Genomic DNA, 24,023 nt, shown 5'->3' on the forward strand with positions numbered 1-24,023 from the left:
ATTGGAGGCAGCACAGGGACCTGCCTCCCCGGATCTACTGTGTTGTTTAGAACATAATTACCTGCAATTGTCCTTGCAGATATGGCGAAGAGTGTTAATAGCTTAATGTGCGGTATAAATAGATATTTTAGTTACAGGAATGCATGCATGCACAGGCACTTGGTTATGCATACAATTTATGCACAAGTGTATGCATAACACACACACACACACACACACACACACACACACACACACACACACACACACACACACACACACACACACACACACTTGCAAAGGTTAATTATATACAGCCACAAGTAATTATATGGCTCCATGCACTTACATACTCCAATTACATTGGTATTCACTCTCGCTCGCTCGTTCACTCGCTCACTTGCTCGCTCACTTGCTCGCTCCCTCACTTGCTCACTCGCTCGCTCACTCACTCACTCACTCACTCACTCACTCACTCACTTTATGACTGTAGATATATTCCCATTCCCATACATCTTGGGCATATGATGATTTGATATTTGCTGCTATTTCAAACAGTACAAGTCTTCTATTTGCACAAGAGACTGCTGAACTCAGGCACACACTTTGTGAATTTGATATTTGTTTTGACATTTGATATTTGTACTGAAGTTGAAATTGAACTGGCAGACATATGTGCACTGAGGCGCACACAAGCACAAGCACAACCAGAACGCCAGCCCCTCATCACCTCATCACCACAGGTTGTAAACAGTCAGCAGCACTTGGAGCACAGACGACCAGAGTGATGGGGGAAATGTGGGTGACAACGAGGAGAAAGAGCTCTCAGTCACAGGTGGCTCAGCTGGGAGAAGCTCACCACTGGAGACAGCCTGACCTGAGGGAGCAGGCTGTCAAGCGACCTGGGAAAAACAAGCCCAGTGGTCCTAACATGGACGTTTTCATAAAAAACGGCCCCATGCTGTCACAGTGTGGGGGTGGCAGCATGGGGCTGGAGCATGAACGAACCAGGGGATCTGGGGAGGAGGGGAGGAGGGGAGGTGGGTGCTGGAGGGTATCTGGGGATGGGGGATGGGCTCCTGGGGGGTGGTAGGCGGTGGGAGGGGATCTGGGCTCAGGCTCTTGTTGGCATATTGAGTGTTGCCGAGTGAACTCATCTGTTGTGTTCCATTTGGCGTTCTTCTTTAGAATAGATGTGATGCAATATTTCTGTCCCTGGGAATACCTGGGGGCATGAGTGATTCATTAAGCTCACACGCTGTTACACACAGAGCTAAGAAACCCACGCACGCACATACAATACGAATGCATACATAAACACGTGCTCATGCACTCGCTCGGCCCGGCTTACACACACACACACACACACACACACACACACACACACACACACACACTGCAGACCGGCTTTCACAATGTGGAAGTGCCCACACACTACATACACAAGAGACCCATCATAAACGAGGAGAATCGGCGGAGGACGCAGACAACTTGAATTTGTCTTCTCTATCCCAGGCTACCGCGTGGTATGTGTGGGTGCGTTAGTCCTGTTTGGATGAGCACACACAACTGAGGATGCGGCTGGGAGCATGAGTTCTGACCGAGAGGACTATGACATGGTCTGTCAGAAAGCTGTGACCCTGATCGTTGACCTGTGCCTCAACAACAATCCACTGTTGGATCAGGACACGTGTCAGGATTTCCTCTTCCTGTTGTCCAGACAGAACCCTGACCACAAAGACCCAGGTAAGGACCATTACTAACTCAATATCTTGCCTATTCTGCAAATGTCACAGTGGCTTTCCTTATGAGCACTGTAAAAATCCTCAGTGTTAATTTAACGTGTAACGTGTAATTTAAAGTGTGCAAATATACAAATATTTGTACTATCTCTACAAATTGATAAATTAACACTGAACTCCCTAATGTTGTCTGCTTTTTTACTAGTATGTGATTTTAATGTACTTTTAGGGATATGTGTTTTATAGATATATCATAAAATATCCCTTCCTGGATTTATTTTATTTTATTTTTGAACAAGACTATTTATATTTTCCAAAGACCCATGACTCCTCCATCTCATTTTCCTTTCCACATATATGTACACATGCTCTGTCTGAGCGGGGTCCACTAGCTGGGCTTCCTAAGCCACGAATCCAACCCTTAATGAGTTTTTGTGACCCCAGGGCAGAGAGCAATAGGTACAATCCATAGTGACACATTTCGGCCTGCCTCACAGAACAGCGTTCCTTTACCATGAAGAGAAAACCCTGTAGGGTGACTAATGCCAGCTGATGCTGTCCAGACCATTCAGCCTTACTGTTACAGTTAGCTTAACAGTTAAGGGCAGCGTAGCCAAACCTTTTGTAAAATGAATGTTGCTGCCTGTGTGGATAGTGCTGTAATGAATGGAGGGTCACTCTGGCAAGAAGTAGCAATGCTCAAAACTAATGGTATGCCTAGCCAAGTTTAATCTACAATGGCACTTTGGACTTGTTCATGAGGGAACATTTGTACACCCCTGTGTATGTTGCTTAGTTATTATAATGTAGTACTGTAGCCTTCAGTAGTCCCCTTTGACATTATTTTAATGGATACATTGTTAATTTCACATTTCCTTTTAACAGTGAAGCGTCCACGCTTTCTCTGTGAATTGTAGCTTTGGAGGGGAGTTGTTCATGCTTGACTATATTAGTTGAACTACCGCTTTCTCTGTGAATTGCAGCTTTGGAGGGGAGTTGTTCATGCTTGACTATATTAGTTGAACTACCGTGGGTCATGGGAATATAATGAATTTTGTACACAGTACACAGTAAAAGGAAGATAAAAAGAAATGGTTTGAAATGTCACTGTACCATACAAAGTAATGGACGATTTTTTACCTGAATCCAACTGAGAATGCATGTCTGACGTAAAACGTACCAGTGTGTTCTGTGTGGATAAACTCCACCAGCCTACATAAAATACACCATCCAGGTGAATTTAAAATAGGATGGCAGAGTTTTTATTTATTTTTATCTCTGAAATCGCTGCTTAAAGTGATCTCACGGAAATCATTATTATTTCATGGCACATAGAGTCATACTTTGCTTACAACTTCAGCTATCGTGTATGACATGATAGGCATCCTATTCCATTTGTTAGTTTTATTATTGTTTCGGCCTGGCGAGAGAGTATGTTTTCGCCCCTGTCCGTCCGTCCGTCCGTCTGTCCGTCCGTGTGTCCTGTCTGTGTGTTAGCAGCTAATCTCTGGCACCGTTGGCCCGGTCGCTCTGAAACTGTGCACACACACTCCCTGGATGCCAATTCAGAACCTCTGCCCCAATTTTTTCACATGGGCTTGTTATAGCGCCACCAGGAGGCAGATTTGTGCAAAACCCTTTTTTTTTACATTACTCCTACAGATTTTATCCAAACGTCATGCAAATCGGTACACAGTATCTCTATAGTCATGTGATCAACACAAATCTGTCCGATTTCCCATATTCCATCCTCATTGCCTATGGTTGGCTTCCAAAGTTTGCAGGATTGGTCCGTTTTGAACAAAAAGCCTCAAACTATGCACGCAGCTTGCGATTTCCGTGAATTTTCACACGCACATTCCCACTAGGCCGAGGAAGAAATGCCACCCTTTTCACATTGGCCTGTTATAGCGCCACCAGCAGGTCTAATTTAGCAAAACACATTTTTGGAACAAAATGCCTCAAATCATGAATGCAGTGTCTGATTGCCGTGAAAGACCTAAGGATAAATGGCACCCTTTTTTTTCTCACATTGGCCTATTATAGCGCCACCAGGAGGCCACAATATACCAGGTACTTAATGTATGAATCCAATCAAATGTTTTTGGATTCATATTCGTTAGATCAACATCATACATAATCACAAACTTGCACTTGTATTACAAGGCAAAGGCTAATTCAAGGTTTACTTTTAAATTACTCATTCATTGCCTTCAGTGACGCATTAATGCTACATTTGAAGGCAATTGTTTGGTCTTTGGCCTAAACAAATGTACATTTGTTTCCAATCTCTGTTTATAGATTGTTTATGGATTGCTCTAAGGATGATTAAAAGTCATGATGCTCCTGGATCGCCCGCTGGCACAGACAGTATTGACATACCTTCTAGAGTCAGCCAAGGATCTGTAGTAGCAATGGACGAAACAATTGACCTGTTTGGTATAAACTTGATCTGAATGGGAGGCTGACAAGGCGACATGATGCGAAGCCACTTCTCTGGCTTTTAGTAGTGTACTAATCATTTGTTTACTTAAGGCACGGGCACCACTCGTGTAGGCCTATAACCAACAGCAACCACATGGGCTCATAAATACATGAGCAGAACGAGTACAGTAAAAAAAGGAGATTAAAAATATATATTTCCATAGAAACATTTGCACGTTGGGCAACCTTTACCTTGCATAATTTTATATAGGCCGGGTCTCTCACACACACACACACTGACACGGTGCAGGTCCACGCGTTAAGGGGTCCGCTCTGGGGTCCACTCTGCTCCGTTGTATCAGTGAGTAAACAACACGCTAACGCTGTTAGCACCAAGCGCTAACATACTCTGGGTCTGGGGACCCCTTGGCCGTGCATGCATGCACACGGACGTGGCCACGCATGCACAGTAACGGCGAAAACTGCAGCCATAGACTTACACAGACTTCCCCAAAAACGCTAATAAACAGCTTGAATTTGGGAAAAGTGAAAAATATCGTTCCTGAGTGTCTGCACATGGTAATTAATGATCATTGACCGTGTGCAAGTTCAGATCAATTGCTCAGCCCACTGAGGGGAAAAACGTTTTCAGACAGAGACAGAGGTTTACTTAATTATAGGAGGATGAACGAAACTGGATGAAGTCCTCTTGCTGGTGAATACAGTCGTTGACTGACAGCAAGGCTCGCCACAGAATGGATATCCCTTCTCCAAACACATGGAATCAAACATGAGTCAGTGGCAGTGTATGTTCCCTAACATTAGCTGTGACTATACAGATTGTATTATCACCTAAATAAAACTTACATTCCGTGTCACAACAACAGTACAATCCTGACATGACATTTTATAACTTACCGGCTTAGGGTGACTCCAGTAGGTTGTCCACGGCAACGGCAGTCTGCTGTTAATGTTTTTTTCTGTGACCGCCCCTCCACAGCATGGAAAGCGTCTAATGTGGCACGACCGGCCCTCCACAGCATGGAATGCAGCTAATGTGGCACCGAATATGGTGAGCTATCGATTTCTGTGACCGCCCATCCAGAGCATGGGCAGCAATACCGGACGATGGGAAAAGCATGTCATTCGTTCGAACCAATCAAAAAGTTAATGCCCCCTTTTCCAGTAAATCTTGTGTGGGCTACCTCTGGGTATCCCAGTAAAATGCAAACTTTGAACAAGCATACTGTAGCTCATGACCCGTTTGACCTACAGCCAATGAAACTTAAATACACATATGCATCTCCTCATGAGGAATACATTTGCCATCGAAAACTACAGTATGACCTCTGCCTCTTAGATCTTCCGCTATTTTGAGTTTGATGAAAAACTGTTAAATCTGTACTCCTCCTGGGATTTTTGAACAATCTGCGTGAAACCTACACACAATCTATAGACCATTATCATATATTCAAATTGGCTTAAGGGAGGACCAGCGGGCGGGCAGGCTGACGGACGACGTGGTCGTGGGCATGTCACTATGACTCAGCCATAACCATATAAGGATTTCCCAATGCAGCTATGCCCAAATATGGAGTGTGTTGTCTAACATCAATGAGTCGTCATGGCATCAGGCACAAACAAATATGGGCACAAAAGAGGACATGTCCATATATGGTCATAGAAGGTCACAGGTTCAATTTCTGGCCCCGGCTATGTGTCTAGGTGTCCCTAAGGAATATACTTATCCCCTAACTGCTTCCCCCCAAGCGTTCAATATGACCAGTTTATCAGCTGGGTGAAGCTGAAACTATTTCCATTGTAGGGATTATTAACTCTCTCAGTGCCAAAAAAAATTGCAGCTCCATCCACTCTTTGTTTAACTTATAACTGAAAAGGCTGTATCTCGCTTCCTAAGCACTTTTTTTTTACTAAAAAATCTGGCACAGTATGAACATATTTTTTTATTTCATTGGCACTGAGAGAGTTAAGGTTTACATTATTATTATTATTATTATTATTATTAACAGCGACTTGACCTCCATTATTGACAAACAAAATGGCAGCGCTACATAGCTGATTTCATATAATAGGCCTAAAAGCAAAGCTTATTTTTTCTTAAACTTTTTTTTGCAATTATTTATTTAGGAAGTGTGTACATCCTACCACATAGTTTCATCTTAATACTGATTCAAAAACCTTGGTAAAGGATGAACATCTTAAAGGAGCATTTCACCCCTGGAAGAAACTGCAATCACTCAATGGTAATAGTATTTGTAGTAGATAACAGTAGCACAATTTAAAATTTGCACCCTATGGCCAGAAAAATAATGAAATCTGTGTGTTTGACTAGGGTTTGACTGGACTGCTGCATTACTACAATGACCATAATGCTTTGGTGCACTGCCCCTCTTTGTGGGGAGGGGAGGTTGCATGTGGGTGTGATCTCCAACAACAACATACAAACAGCATGCCAGTGTTGCCATGTCTGCTTATTATAAGCGGCTTCTTTCTAAAATGTAGTTGATATTTGGGCTTGTTTCCAAATGTTTTGATTGTTGTTTAAACCAGTGGTTCTCAAACATGTTCATGTATTTTTCCACAGACCCCCATCTGAAATTATAATTTGTGCCAGGGAGCCCCTAACAAATATATGTGTAAAAAATATTCCACATTTTGCACTTTTTCCCCCTCAAGATTTTTTTGTAAATATCAGATCTACAAGCTCACAATGGGTCGCGAAGCGTTGTGAGCTTGTAGATCGTCAATTTTCAAATATATAATATCCCATGTCTAGGTAAAGTGCTCTTGGCCTAGTTATCTTCTTTTGGGCTTGTTTTCATAGACCTGGTTGCTTATTTCTCTCACAATATCTGGCAACACTGGCTGAAGAACGTGTACCTCGCACACGTTCATCTAGTTACATATATGTCAAAGGATTCGTTAGTGATGTCATATCACTGACAAATCCTTGGTATCTTTATGCAGTTCTACTTCCGTGTCGCATAGTAGTGACATCACTGTCGAATCCTTGGTATTGTGATCCTAGCCTTTCGCGACGGTGTTTGTTTACCAGCGCCGCCACTCCACGCTGTATATATTTTTTTTTTACGCTTGCGCTTATGAAACACTAAACAGGATTATCATTTCATGTCAACATTCAAGTACAACTATCAGAAGATAACTCAGGTAGTAATAAGTAATGCCTCACTCTGCAAGGGGGGTTGCCCGCTGGCCGCAGCTAATGGGAGTGGTCGAGTGGGGAAAGAAGGTTGAACAAAGACTGAGACGCGTCGAGACAACATGTAGTGCGGAAAGGAATGAGACCAATATCTCGTGACGTAAATAACGACACAACGTCTTCGAAGATTACTAGATATCTAAAAACACAGATTATACACAAAAAAAAACCAGGATCTTGTTTCTTGAGTCCTAAACTTCATTAAAATAAGATCTGGTTGCAAAATCAGCGAAGTGTCCCTTTAACATTTTTAACCCTTCCCAAAATACCATCCTTTAGTTTAAAAAAAAAAATTTAAACACAGCACAGCATAGTATGTATTATACTATAAAAGAGATTATGGTAAAGAGACCTAATGGCTTTCCACTAACCCTGTCACTGTGTTATCATATTATGAAGGAAAGACAATCACATGATACAAAAGACAAAGACATGAAGATGAGACACCCAAAATTCAAAAGACCCTAATACAGTATCTTTCTAAAGCAAAACCTTGTTTGACTTGCATACGTAACCCAGTTTGACCATAATTTTGTAAATCTTTCCATTTGTAGGCGAAGTGAAAAGGTAATTTTTTCCATTACATAGATGTTGTTTACTATATCGGCCCAGTCCTCCATTTTAAGAGGGTCAGTAAGTAACCAATGTCTGGTGATGTTTTTTTTGCAAGCCAATAACAATATTTGAAACAGATATTTATTGAAGTGTCCTGTATGAAAGTTCGTTTTCCCTAGAATTTAAGTGTCAAATTGAAACGGTATTTTCACCTTAAATACAACTTCCAATGCCTTGTGTATTTCTGTCCTTCTTAAACTTCTTACAGTGGTAAGAACATTCTGTCGCTATGGTGATAAAATACATAAGCCTAAATAGAATACAATCTATGTTATCTTGATGAAGTACAGAAATAAGAAAACTTTTGACTTGAACAGAATTTGAACAGAGTTTGAAATGTGCCGTTATAAGCAACTTAATAAAGAGCTCTGCATTACAATATCCACAATCCCTCGGTACTCTGCTCAGCCGTTTGCAATGCTCATTTGTTAATTGCATGAGCTTCTTTCTCTCAAATTCTGTCTATTCTGTTTCTATGGCTTATTGGGCATATTTCTTTGCCCCCATTATTGCGGCTTGCAGCTATATTTTCTAATTATTATACGTTTGATTTTCGTTGATTCCATCTTAAAGGAAGTGTTTTCCATCGATGTAATCCATCATTGTCAAATCTAGGGCGATGCCATGCCATGCAGTTATGCAATGCCCATTGTCAAAGCCCCTCTTGTTCCCATTGTACCCGTTGTCAGAGTACTTAGTGCAGTCCCCACAGACAGACAGACAGACATATATTTGTGGATTTATGGATATACTTCTGGACAAGTGCCGATCCAACTGACTTCCTACTCTGTACATCACTCCCTTGGGTCATCGGCGATACAAACGGCAAATTTGAAGTTGATCAGTCAGACAGTTCTCGATATATGCAGACAGACACGCACGCACGCACGCACGCACGCACATACACACCATACACATTTGACCCTTTTATGCCCATAGAGTCAGGAATGCCCAAATATGGAGTACAGGCCATTCTATGACATCAGTACTATGACGCCATATTGATGATATCAGGGGTACTCCATGGGGATTTATCGATATTTTTTGGACAACCGCCGGTCCTCGGCGATACGCATGCCAAATTTGAAGTCGATTGGTTGGGTGCTTCTCAAGATATGCTGGGAAACACTCACTCACTCACTCACATGCAGAGATTTGCGTAATTTATAGAAGGAACATATAAAAAAAACTACAAAACAATACAGTGATACGTCAATGGAATGCGGATGCATTCTTTAAGTTATTTTTATTATAATTGTTTTATTAAAGACAACATGTATGTATATGTACGTATATATAATATACATATATATAATCTCATCAGTGTGTGTATAGCTGTTCAGCTTTGACATGACGGGGGGGGGGCTCAGGTAGCTCAGAAATATCGAGGACCACTTCCTCCAAGATGTGTCCTTATTCACAGGCTTAGCCTGTCAGGCTACATGTCACACCACTCCTGACCAAATCCTCTGTCGCCCCACATCATCCTCAATGAAGGAATTGAACGTACATCACAGTGCCACCGGCATCCGCTACTGAGCACTGGGGACATTAAATGCCACTGCATGTTATCAAGCCGTCGCTGTGAATCAATGCTGCCACATAGAGGCTCATGCATGGAGGCTGCTTCTCCTATTGTTGGAGGATATGTGCGCTATGGTGGGGCGAAGTTCTCCTCTGTTTCTGTGCTGCACAGTATATAAACCCACACAATTGGAGAGAACACTTTGGATGGCAATTGTTCATATCAAACATCCACCTTTTTATGTGAGCCTGACTTGAGTCACAGTGAAAAGCCAAATTCTGTTTTCATCATCGTTCTACAGTAATTGTCAGTTGGTTTAAACCCTCAAAAAGAAGAAGAACGTGAACAAGGGACCCATCTTTGTTAACCACTTGAATACTTCTGTATACGGTATACTTATGGTAATATATACACATTGTACATAAAAAAAAAACTATCTACAGGCTAGATCTGCTATTCTTTGCATATTGTTTGTCTATGACAAACCCAGAATAGGGCACTAGGGCCCATGTGGTTAAAACATTATTAGCTTTCCCCTTGAAATATGTGGCCTATAGCCTCTTTTGATTGAATCTTCACAGGGTTTAATAAGATTGATAAGTATGTTATATTAAGTATACATTTTTGCTTTTGCAAGTACTTTTGCAAGTAATTTTCTCCTCTATGACACAAAGCAACAAAGCACTATGTGTTTGTGAGCACAGCAAATGGTGCTGCTGTACCTGCTGCTGTCTCAGAACAGCAGTGGCATTTTAGTGGAATTCCTCACTGCAGGTCCTGCAATTTGTTGCCCCCGAAAACTTCCCCTCACTTACTGGAAATCAGCTGTGACAAGATGTAGAGAAATTCTTAGATGTCGCAGGGGGGGGAATTTAAGCCCCATGTCTTGAGTCATGTCCAAGACGGTGCGCCTGTTTAGTGCGGGTAAACTCTCGAATCTCTGTGGGCTGATTTTATTCCAAGCACGGCCGTGTCACCACACAGGACGTACCTGTACCTGCTCCATAAGGACCATGAGGCTTTTCAGGGAGATAAATGACAGTCCCGAGCGCCATCTCACACTCTGCTGAGGAAACATTTCCCGCTGATCGGCTGCCTGCCAGGGATATTGATATTCACTCCAGAGTGCAGAGACAGGCTAGAAAACATGTCCCCCAAGCTTTCTCTAGCCCACAGTTTAGCCCAAAGCGCACACACAAACGCACGATGATGTACCTTCACACACACCAATCCTAATTCCGCTTTCCAGCTGCAGCTTCAGGTGTGTGGAATTGAATTGACGAGGCTTATTTTGCACACATTATTTCTCACAAGGCATGCTCGTCTCATCGAGAGGTTTATTAAGCTAGACCTCTGGCTGACAGACGACATTAGCATCACCAGATCGGTTTTTTTTTGCATTCCCACTGGCCTGCTCCTCCTCTGTCCCTGGTTTTTGCAGGGATGGATGGTGCATTGCAGGTTGAATCCAAAACAGCAAAAACAAGAACATCAAATTAACTGCATTGTAGAACCCCGGCAGAACCACAATGCCTTTCAATAATTCATATCCATAGTCTACTGTCTATGTCTTTTATAGACACACCATTTCACCGCGGACCACAAAAGAACATCCGGCAGCCATGCGTTCCTGTTGTGAGAGATAACATAATGTTGCTGTCAGGCTGGAAACCTTGTGAGTCCAAAACCGTTACATTTCAGGTAATGGAAAAAGAACCCGGGTTCCAATGGATCCAGTGTAGTTATTTAGTCACAAGCTCTTGTTAATGCTTTTCATTGGTTAGATATTTATAAAACCCACAAAATTGTGAAAAGAGCAGATCTACAAGCTCATATTCTCTCAAGCCAGACAACTCTTCCACAATCTTCGAATGCTACTCTGTAACCACGCCTCCTGAAAGTTGCAAACAGATGTCATCTGTTTATAATTTCCGGTTACGAATATGCCTTGAATCTTAAAAGATCTTTAAAACATATTTTTATTTCCATTTCTGCAAAGCAGCAAGATAGATATGCTTTGACTCTGTCTTGAGAGACTAACAAGCTCACAACGCGTCATATCATGACACGGTGTGAGATTGTAGATCAGCTATTTTTGCTACTTTTACTCAACACTGTCACACTGTCAAAAACATAAAAAAGATGAAATATGGAGATACAAGATCTCTGCCCAACAGTGACGATATGGATGAATTTCTGTGTATTGCATCCACTCTTCAAGGATGCATAACATTATTGTTGGCAATTATAAGAGCTATAAAACACTTTTTCATAGTTTTTATAGCATGCAAAGTGGGTAAAGAAATTGTTCCAATCTACAGTGCAAGACGGATACAGTATAAACACTGCTGTTCACATTTACAGCCCATCTTCCTTCAATCCCTCCTTAAGATCTCAGTGCACGCAGGCAGCAGTGAGGTTACTTTTAAAAGTATCCGTATGAAGGGTGGCTTGAAATCAAATGGATGGATAATTTTTTATGGTAGGGTCAGCATACCGGGTTGAGGAGGTGCAGAATATAATGGCCAAGCAGAATGTGTTTTTCATTAAAATGAATGTGCCAAAGACAAAAGTCAGAGTATGGCAGTTGAATACTAATCACTACTTCTGTCGGTAGTCTGTGACTGGCATTTTAAATTGGAACGCCCTCTTTTTTTTTCTTTCTCTCAAGGCTTCCGCTTTTTTTCTCTTTTTTTCTCCAATTTGATTTAGAAGATCAATAGTGTGTGGGATGTCGCTGATTTCCTGGGATCTTAGCCACCTCAGTGGAATACTACAAGGTTATTTCCTCACGACACTGGTGCTATCATGCGAATTGACCTCTATTAATGATATTTTCCTTTCGTTTTTAATAATTGTTCCTCTACACAATATTGTTCATAGAGTGCTCTCTTAAAATAGCTTGCTTATGCTGGTTTTGTAATACAAAATAGATTAAGGTAATTTATGACAAAGAGGTTTAGGGGATGAATTATGTAGTGTAGATACCTGCTGTGCCTTAGGTGAGCCAGAGCACCGGGCAAAAGGTGCTCTCTATGGAGTAGCAGCATTGGTTTATTGATTTGAGAATCAGGGCCCCAGGCAAGCACTCATATGATGGGGAGAAACAGGAAAATGTGCCAGAGCCTTGTTTATTTTTTGTTCCTGTTTGGAGCATACAGCAAATAGGAATTATTGTACTGTGGGCTAGTATATAGAATTTTAGGTAGGGATTTTTCTCCTTCCTTTTTTTCAAAGAGAGCTACAGTAGTGTAATAATAACAGTAAGAAACAGTATGGTTCCTCGTTTTCTTTCATTTGCCTCTTCTCACAGCTTATAATTACTGATTTGGCTGATACATCTGTCTCATCATTATGGTTGTTGTAGAGTTAATGGAGTAGAACACAACCAGACATGAGCCTGTACAGATCATTTTGATTGATTGATTGATTGAATACTTTTTTAACAAGATTGTTAACAGTACATGTAGTGCAGTCAAAGGTTATGCTAAAAGGATAACACACAAAGCCCAAGGGGGCTCGTTTCCATTGTGGTCCATTGTACTCAATTCATCAGTAATACATACAATAAAATACAAATACAAATACAAATACAATGCAAAACATTGGAATAAAACTCAGTAGAATCATATGGTGTATATTTATAGACAACCTAATTGCTGTGAGGACGACACCCATTTTCAACCTTCACAATAAAAAATAAAAAAACAATAAAAAAGGCAGCGGGTTGAGTAGCACTGCTCTAAGCCCTGCTAGTCGCCCCAGAGGTCATTTTGCTTCTAGTAGCACCCAAAATATTTTTACTCAACCCATCCTGTTGTACTGTTTGCCATGCTTTTTCAATATATTGACCATTTCTAAGAAAAAACGAACTTTTCAGCATTACACATACTACCTCAGAGATTATTGGCCTTCCCACAACCAAACTTTCTGATATGAACGATAAAGCAATCACACACCTAGCACTCACAATAGCAAATGACACTGTTCATCCCCTCAATTTTCACTTTACAATTATGTCATCTTGATGGAGAACTTTGTGATGGGAAAGAATTTGCTTTAGTAGGTGTTTTGTCCACTCGTTATTTGTGTGTTAGGAGGTAAGGATTTACTCTGGAGATTCTATGATACTGTCTTTATATTGTGTTGTATAGTATAGCCTATTGTTCAACAGACTGTGAAACCAAATATCCCTCTGGGACAATAAAAGCTAATCTAATCTAATCTAATCTAAAGTGTTGGATAAACAAATTTCATGGCAGTCTGCCAATTTTGAGATATCTTGTGCGCAAAGTTTGCCTTTGGGCCAGAGGGTGGCACTAAAGGAAAGGTCATGGAGTCACTCAAAGGGTTAGGGTTAATTCTCTGGGGAGCATGAATGCACAAGTTTCATGGCAATCCACCCATTAGATTTTTTGCAATTTTGGCCGAAGATCATGGGGTCACCAGGTTAATTCTCCGGGGAGTTGGAAGGCATGCATGGCATTCTAGCCAGTAGTTTTCTTTTTTTTTCTTTTTGCAATTCTTTATTTAGGAAAAGTGTGTACATCCTACCGCATAGTTTCACCTTAATACTGAACATTATACAAAAACCTTGGTAAACCTTGGATGAACCTTGGATGAACATCTTAAAAATGTTAACCCTTCCCAAAATGCCATCAATTTTTTTTAACACGACACACAGCACAGAAAAGAAAAGAAAAAATAACTACTGTATATACTGTACATTCTGAGACCAGGGAAGCACAAAAAACAACCGCACACCTTAGTGAGGCAGGACATATTCTACTTTTTTGAGTATGATACTATAAAAGAGATTATGGTAAAGACACCCAATGGCTTTCCACTAACCCTATCACTGTGTTATCATATAATGAAGGAAAGCCAATCACATGATACAAAAGACAAAGACACAAAGATGAGAGAACCAAAATCCAAAATACCTTAATATATTATCTCTCTAAAGCAAAACCTTGTCTGTCTGAATTACATACATAACCCAGTTTGACCATAAAGTATTTTTTCCCATTACATAGATGTAATTTACTATATCTGCCCAGTCCTCCATTTTGAGAGGGTCAGTAAGCAACCCATGTCTGGTGATGTTTTTTTTGCAAGCCAATTACAATATATGAAACCGATATTTTTTGAAGTGTCCTGTATGAAAGTCAGTTTTCCAGAAAATGAAAATGTCAAATTGAAACTGTATTTTCATCTTAATTACAGCTTCCAATGCCGTGTGTATTTCTGTCCAGAAATGTCTTATTACCGGGCAGTCCCAGAATATGTGCCAGTGGTTGGCATTCTGTTACCACACAGTCTCCAACACTTTGCGTCCTCGCCAGCAAAATGTGTCTTCTGCTTTGGGGTAATAAAAAACCTAATTAGGCATTTCCATCCAAATTCTCTCCATGTGTCCGTGTTGGGTCATTTCCACTGGGAGTCCAAACAACCATTCCATTCCTCATTTGAAATCACAAAGTTACCTTCGCTTTCGCACTTGTTTTTCACATATTCTGTTGAATGAGGTTTCTTTGTCATAAAGTTCCTATACAATCTGGAGATAATACCTCTGTACGACTCTAAGGAATAAGCTTTTATGAGACAGTAGTCTTCAATTTACGTATTTTGTTTGGGATCAGTGTTGGATGAATGGATGGAAGGACAGATGGATGGAAGGACGGATGGAACAAAACGACATTGTCACCCTTATTACAGCCCGAGAGAGAGAGAGACGGAATAGACAGAGAGAGAGAGACGGAATAGACTGAGAGAGACATGGAAACAGAATGGATTGATTGGACATCTCAACCTATTGCCATTAATAGGAATCGAACTCTCAACCTTCGGACTGACAGGCTGCAACACTACCTATAGTGCTATAGCTTTGTCCAGGTTGATGTTGTCTGTTGAAGATCATAAACTCTTGCCTTCTGTCATGAACCAAGCCCTTGTTTCACTAACACTAAGATCACTCGTTCACAAGCCATTACCCAATGGCTTGTGAACGAGTGATCTTAGTATGTTTTTTCAATGTATGACATACTTCATTTTCAGAATGAAGTATGTCATACATTGAAAAATACTCTCATATAAGCATTTCAGGTTATCTTTAACATAACAATTACACATGAATTAATTGACACAATCATGTTGTGTGCAATGCAAGTCTGCATCAAGCGAGGCTTGAACTGGCGACCTTTAGGTTGTGAGGCACACGTTTAAGCGAGAGGCCATTGGACCAACAGACAAGAACCTGTGAAAAAGGAGCTCACAGAGATGATACAGTTTCACGCAAATAGCTGAAAAATCCTGGGTTTAAGTGTTTTTCAAACTGCTCAAAATTGCGGACAATCTAAGGGCGGAGCTTACTGGTCAAAGCAATAGATGTGTTCCTCATGAGTCAAGGCACAAGTGTAAGCAAGTTTCACAACTTTCGGCCAAACGATGACTTTTGCCTGTTCAAAGTTTGCATGTTCAAAAAATTGCTATAGCGCCCCCCTTTGGCCAATTAAGATTGGTTTCAGTGATATTTGGAATGACCCTCAACATTTCTGCAAAGTTTCAAAGAAATGTGAGTCTGCATGTATGTGTTAGGGGCAGATGAATAATTTTCATAAAACTGCAATAGTTAAAATCTATCTCCTCCTGGGATTTTTGAGTAATCTGCACTCTTTACACATGAACTTTGGACCTCTGCCGACATAACGATGGGAGCGGATTTTTTCTAAGTGAAAAAATGCAGAAGTTAGGAGCCAATGACTGTTTTTCATATAATTCAAAATGCTGCGAGATCTAAAGGTCAGAGGTCAAAAGTCAGTGAAAGTTGTTCAGCATGAGGAGACGCATATGTGTATCCAAGTTTCATGGCTCTAGGTCAAACAGGGCATGAGTTGTACCTGTTCAAAGTTGGCATTTTCAATTGAGTGCTATAGCGCCACCTTTTGACGAAAGATTGTGAGAATTATTTCTTGATAGTTTTTCATGACCATCTACCATATGACAGAGTTTTGTAAAAAGCGACAGCACAGTTCAGCCAGAACTGCGAAAAGTGGCAGAAGTGACAGAATAAAGCGAATAATAAAACAGGTCCAGAGCTGAGCTCTGGCCCCGTAATAAAAAAGTATTGGGTTTGGGAATGATGAGAGTATTTTTATGCTTATTTGTTTAACAATGAATGATGCATAATACAGTATTATTATGATTATTATTAAATTAAAGCTACATTCTGGGAACTTTAGTGAATAAAATGTTATACCAATCTCTGGTATAGTATGTTATTACAATATAACTTGCACATATGCAGTGGTCTCCCTAATCATCCATTGACCAGTTTTGATCCTGATGTCGGGTACGACACATAATGGTTGACAATGTCAATAAAGTTATTTGAAGCAGATTGTGCACTGGAATGGACACTATTGTAGTTCGGACATCGTTGCAATTATCTTTCTCTGTCGGGAGATTGAAACAACAGACATAAAACGTAGAGGTTTAGCTTTAATAATTATACAGTGTCACAATTAACTACAAGGGTAAGATGAGTCTTAATTATAGGCATGCTCACTGCTCTTTCTATCATTGTCCAAGTGCAGGAAAATAATGTATGCCTCATTGCCATCTGTGATAGACCTGGTGATGCAAGATGTGATTATAGTTATTGTACACAGATATAAGAAAAACTTTCTGGGGCTGGCCAAGTGAGCTACATCAGCCCAATCATCTCCTGCTAACTGTAAGGTGTGAGGTGTTACATCTGCTGCCTTAGTGGGTGTAGTGGTGTGAGATATTGTTTTCTACCAAGTCTCAAGTGCTGCAGGCTACATTTTTGACAACATAATGAAGAGGAGGTTTAGTTTGTCAACACCTTTTGCATTAATTGGATGGAAATATTGCATGCCTGAAAGGCTGAATAAGTTACAAATGTCACAGCTTAAGGCACAAGCCAAGGATATAAGGTCATACTTATTAATAGTACATTGTTCTCAGACATTAATTTATATGATCAAACAGCAATGTAGCCTATAATACTGCCTACAATGTGTAAACAATTAACCTCCCCTCTCAAGACCCTTCAATACCAACCTCCTACACCCTTCATTCAAAAACCTCCAACTCTAAGACTAGATTAACCTTAACCTCTCTACACGATACGGGATTCAGACCCAAACTCCATATTCTTTAGTCATTCAATGCCAGACGGGCATCACTGGGTTAAATTCTGAAGCAGTTCCTTTTTCTTTGAGTAGTCCATAATTTATTTGTTTATTTTTGTATGCAGAGTATTACGTAGATTACCTTTATATACCCCTATACGTCACTGTAGTGTAGAGTGAGCTAGCAGAAAGTACATTAATGGTACGTGGAACGCCATAAGCCCACGGGCCATCAGTTCATTCCAATTTCCTGGAATCGCTGCCGCTTCCTATAGTTTTTGTTTTGTTTTCACTTATGCTGCCATTAACAATCCCCTGAGGAAACATGAGCCAAAAGAGGAACGGTGAGATGGGAGCAAGTCAAAATGTAATGAAATAACAAGGCTAGATGGCATGGAAAGTGCGTCTTTAGGTGCTGTGTGTGTGTGTGTGTGTGTGTGTGTGTGTGTGTGTGTGTGTGTGTGTGTGTGTTTTTAGTATGCATGTATGATGTGATGTGACGTGATGTGTGCCTTACACACAAAAGGGTGATCAGGTTTCATTAAAACTAAATAGAATACAGTGTTTTTTTCCCCCATTCTCCTCTATTGCACACAGAGGAAAGACAGGGGCCAATTTGCAGTTTGTGGTGACATTTCATCCTCTGATTGTATTAGAGCACCATCCGCAAAGCAGCAATTGTCTGCCCTGAAGTGATGGTACCTAATCTGACAGGAACGGATGGAATGACCTTACAACTTGTCAATCAGCACAAAATAGTTTCACGCATGAAACATTCCATGTTTTGCACCTCACTGGGATCGCTCTCTGATGCATAAAGGGGGGAAAAAATCATGTATTGGTTAAACAGTGCTAAATTGTGAACACAGGAAACAAGCAACCTGCATAGTGAGTGAGAGCACTGGGGATATTCTCCATAGCTCTGGTGCAGAATTCTGAGCTATGCTAAGCCCAACCAGTTGATAATAAGTATCTCCCAGAGGGGGTTTGACTGTCTGACATACAGCCAGCTAGGGTTTGCATAATCACCTGACAACACACACTGTGGAGGCTATGTTCCATTATTCATCAATATGGTCATCCATTTATAGTGCTTATTTAAAATACATCTGTTGGATACTGTAATAAATATACAGTGATAGATTGCACCTACTATTAGATTATAGATGTCTTATAGTCTTACATCAGAGGTGAAAAGCAGAACCAGTCTTCTTTCTGATGTGATTAATAATGATGACCCATTTATGACCTCATTATGAATCCATTGCATATATTGGTTTGATTACCGTGGTTTTCTTGCACAGTAAAATCCTCAGTGTCCGTTTATCCATTTGTAACTCTGATGTAACCAAATGGACCTATAGCACTGAGGATTTTACTGTGTACACAGTTGACTGTCTGACATGTATTTGATGAGCAGTCCATGTATTTGAATTTGTTGATAATGAGCCCTGGGCTAAGGCTTGTCTCTTCCTCTGTCCAGATCTTGCTAGCTGTACTCCGTTCACTTTGTCTATAAAAAGGGTCAGATGGGCAGAATTGTTCTGATTGTGTCTTACTGTCAATACTCATCTCATTTCATTGTTGCTTTTTGTTTGGATTGCAAGAAAGACTACCGAGTACTGGATCCAAAGTTTTTACAATTGTACTGTACATGAAGGTGATATTTTATCATTTCAGTTATTATTAATATGGCTGTTACTAGCCTGGACTGATCACTATGTTATAATTTTGTATTATGCAGTTTACATCCATGTCTATCCAGACTCATATATTTAGTGAAGAATTTGAAGGAATTTAATTAATTGTGTATTTTTTGTTGAAATGTAAGTTTCACCTTATTGACATGAAACGTGTTTTCTTAGGTCTCAGTGACCTTGAGTATGTTATTTTTGGCATTATGACTGTAGTGCATTGGAGAGAGACAGGAAACTTGCAGCAAATGCTCCAGCCGGCCCAGGAATCGAACCGGGGACTCTATGACAGTACGCGCCATTCACCAATTCTAATCAGCTCATCCGTGAGGCCACTCTGATTTAATGAGCCTTTTGCAGTTTCACTGTGCGATCCATTTGTACTTAGACATGCATGGCTTAATCTTTGAGACAAGCATATGCTACTAGCAGGATCAACCAGGTAGGCCTCCTGCTATGGGAGCCGGGGCTCCACCGGGATGCACCCCATGGACGCCGCACCTCCCAAATATTGTCTTCATCATTTTATCCTATTGAACATTTCTGTGAAATTTTGTAATGAATAACATAGGAATTCTTGAGTTATGGCCAAAAACATGGTTTGTGAGGTCACAGTGTCCTTGACCTTTGACCACAAAAATGTATTCAGTTCATCCTTGAGTGCAAGTACAAACTTTGTTAGATGTTTGTGCCAGATTTGGCACAAACACCTGTAAATGCCCTCAAGGCAATGGACATACAACCCGAGAACATGGCCACGGCTGTTGCTGGCCGAGCCATAACAACATAACCATTTAATGGTTAAAGGTTTCTTAATATTGTGCAGTAGTACTGTTGCAGGCTAAACGTGTAGGGAGAGGGATTACAAAATGTGGCAGCCTAACTTACGAGGTGTCAGTCATGACCCGGGGGTCACTCATGAACATTGCTGTATGTAAATCGGTTTTACAAATGATAATTCATCCCCTGGTAGACGATATAGTCCCCTCTTTGACAAGCTAATCCTCAGTCAAGCGTGTAATTAAGAACATGAGAGGGTATGCTACGCTGAGTGGAATGCTAGGCATACCTGTGACATGATGGTGAAGTGCTGGTCTGTGCCATCCGCTCCGTAACTAATCTACTTGGTTGAGACAGACAAGAACATTTACCAGCGGCATAAGGGGAAGGATACAACGTTGGATGTATTGGGCCAAGCCCCTGATCTCTTATTACTGTTTATTTGTTATTCTATTTATCTTAAATTTCTTCATACAAAAATCATCTTAAAGCTGCAATCCGTGGGATTTTCTGTAATTATGGGTAATGTGGTATTTAGTCTGAGACAAGAGCACAGCAGGCTCATAGGCTCTGTCTCAACTCACCTTGTTTGTTCCCAATGTGTATACACTGATCCATCACTCAGACAGCAGCTTTGCGCCTGTCTTTCACATAGGCACCTTTACGTAGCCATTGTTTGGCAGAAATATCGTGAGAACTGGGAACATCAGCTACTCAAATAGTATTGTCGGCCAGGAGGCAGACATTAGAGGTGTGTGTGTGTGTGTGTGTGTGTGTGTGTGTGTGTGTGTGTGTGTGTGTGTGTGTGTGTGTGTGTGTGTGTGTGTGTGTGTGTGTGTGTGTGTGTGTGTGTGTGTGTGTGTGTGTGTGTGTGTGTGTGGAGCCGGGAGGCGACGACCTTCTGATTACCAGACGGGTTGTCTACTTTCTAAGCAGCCGGCCCAACATGAGGGTGAGATGAGCCAAATAAAGTTACCCCCATGGGGTTGGCATAGTATTATGCCTTACTTCCATCCGTTTTCACTATGTTTCTGTGACCTTAATCGGCAATTATTTATTTTGCACTTTAAACAAATTACTTTTTTAATGTAAGTGGTTTCAATGGTGAATGTACCCCCCTCCCCCCATAATATAACAACAGATATAACAGCATAATATAATAACCCTAATTGAATTTCATTTCAAGTATACTCCTCACCCAAATTTACAGAAGGCGCACTGCAAACAAATAACATGAGGACAGTTTCTGAACAGCAAGCTCTGGATGATTAGTAATCTGCCTGTGGAGTACTGTACAAGCCTAATAGACTCCCACCATGTGTACTTGGTGTTGGATTCAGCTGATGTTGAAGTGCGAATGGGTCAGTGCAGGCAGGGCGCCCTGCATTCTGAGCCGACTATAGTAGGTCGCACAGACAAGAGATAAAGAGGTCCTGCAATATCCGGCCTCTGTCCAGAAACTGATATATCTCTGTGTGGCTTGGCAGAAAGCTATTTACCTGCAGGATCACGGGAGCACCCAAAAATAAATATGAGGCCTATCAAAAATTTGCTTCACCCAAAATGAAATAATTCACAGCGTCTGTTCTACATGCGATGCCTCTATCGTACACAGTAAAATCCTGTGTTAATTAATACATTGGTACACTCTCAGAGTTAAATTAAGACGCAGGATTTTACTGTGTACTTTTGAGCAGCGTTGTATGATGAGTATAGATAGGACTTGACTGAGGTGTAGCAGCAATGTAACCAAAACAAAGACGTCATCCTCTGTCTTTTCACCTTGCCTCATAATAGAGCTGTGCAATCAAGAGGGGTAACTGCTGCAGAACCACGCTATTAGTCATGGACGGACTGACAGTGTCACGTTGAATCACAAGACTAACGTGTGTGTAGAGTCAACCCACTCCAGTGGTTTTGTGGGGTTTTACAGGTGATTCAGAGATCAGGAAGAATTGTCAGTGTACACGGTGTTAAGGCCTTTGCAGACAGGGTGCGATTAGTCAATCAGTTTTTACCGCATGCGGAAAGACGCACGAATCGAACTGGGTTCGATTGGGAAAAAAAACGCATCGCATCGCCACAACGCCTTTAGTGCATGTCTTGCCTACCCTGTTTTGGGGTGATTCAGTTGCATTATTTCTGACCCAGGGAAGCAGAGATCTCTACACAGTACCCCTAACACTTTGAGGACTTTACTGTGTGGTGTGTTATGCAGAGGTAATAGACAGGAGTAGGATAGGGTCTATAATCATTCCCATTTTATAAACGTAATTCTAGCAGGGATTCTCAAAGTGAGGGGTCGTTGCAGGGGTTCCAGGGGGTCCCTAGCAAAATGAGGAAACCTATTTTGTATGTAGGCTACTAAAAATGTGCCGATAGCTAACCCCTAGATCTGCTATTTCCGAAACATTTTGAAAATTCTTTAAACATTTTGAAAAGATTTAACAACACAAATCTTCACGTATGGAACTAAATCTCTTCAGATGGGGTCCACAGCCAAATACATATCAATTTGGGGGTCCTTGGCATGAAAATGTTTGAGAACCACTGTTCTACGTGATGTAATATCACGGCATAATATCATGGCGTCTCCCCAATAATCTCTGGCCTGTGTGGGTCCTCTGACTCCTGTCCCTTCTCTCCATGCATAAGAATGTCTTCAACCTCCCTCACCTCCTTTCCAAGTAAACAAAGGGCGGTCTTTTTCAATAGATGGAAGGGTCTCTGCAGGCTATATCAAATCTCTTTCCAGTGTATGCGAATGCCTGAGTGGATTTTGAAATTCTATTTGTATGCTTAGAGCCATGGTCTCTGAAGGACACACTTGTCTATCGTCAACTCGGCTCCCTTTGAACTGTTCTGCAGACTCTCTCACTGCGCCTCCGGGCACCGGTGGATGCAAGAGGCTAAGGGGAGCCGTTGATGTATAGTTCATTAGAATGCTGTTAAATGCTGTTGAGTATATCCCTGGTGAGGACCGTGTCAGAGATTCTCCCTTAGTAGTGATGTACGTACGTATTCAGGCCATGGCTTCCCGTGAAGTCACTAGTGGCCAGGCAGGAACCACATCAGAACTTCTCAAACATGAAATGTGTATGTGTTTTTTGTATCCAGAGGCTAATTTGAACACAATGCGATTTTGGTCCACTGATAATTGTGCAGCTATACATTTAAACACAATTCTTTTTTCTCTTTCTTTTTTGGACTGTGAAAACAATTTCACAGAAAAACACATTCTGTTGTACAAATATACAGTGGCACTATAACAATTTCAGTAAGGTGGGATGGGATAAGGAGGGGAGAACAATAGACATAATTACAGAACTGCAAACTTTAGATGTCAATCTTAGCCAATCAGGATGGAATGTGAAAAATCACATCAGTCTTGATCACATGACTATAGAGATCATGTGTACCGATTTGCGTGAAATTTGGATCAAATCGGAAGGAGTAATATACAAAAATGTGTTTTACATAAGTCGGCCTCCTGGTGGCGCTCTAAAAGGCAGATGTGAAAAATGCAGGACAAGGGTTTTTCCTTGACCTCTAGGGAGTGCGCTTACAAAGTTTTACACAGATCGGTGCAGTTATAGGTAAAAACATGAATCGGCCTGTTATAGCGCCACCATGAAGCTGATTTGAACATTTTCAAGTGGCATTTCTTCCTCGGCATAGTGGGAATATGCATGCAAAATGTCAAGGAAATTGCATGCTGTGTTCATGATTTGAGGCATTTTGTTCAAAACGGAGCACTCCTGCAAACTTTGGAAGCCATTTTTAGCCAATCAGGATGGAATATGAAAAATCTGAAAGACCCGTTTCGTTTAATGACTATAGAGATACTGTGTACCGATTTACAAAATC

General features: G+C 41.0%; 1 protein-coding gene across 1 annotated transcript in view; it reads left to right on the forward strand.

Annotated features, from left to right (window-relative positions):
* The first annotated feature begins 1,556 nt into the window (after positions 1–1,556).
* syt6a (synaptotagmin VIa) overlaps positions 1,557–24,023 on the forward strand; it is a 53,168-nt gene continuing 30,701 nt past the window's right edge. Inside the window, exon 1 of the mRNA XM_080445617.1 lies at positions 1,557–1,725. Within this exon, the coding sequence (XP_080301743.1) occupies positions 1,569–1,725 (157 nt within the window). The 5' untranslated portion in view covers positions 1,557–1,568. The remainder of the gene's footprint in view (positions 1,726–24,023) is intronic.

The sequence above is a fragment of the Gymnoscopelus braueri genome (assembly GCF_963280865.1).
Source record: "Gymnoscopelus braueri genome assembly, chromosome: 12".
NCBI classification, from domain to species: domain Eukaryota; kingdom Metazoa; phylum Chordata; class Actinopteri; order Myctophiformes; family Myctophidae; genus Gymnoscopelus; species Gymnoscopelus braueri.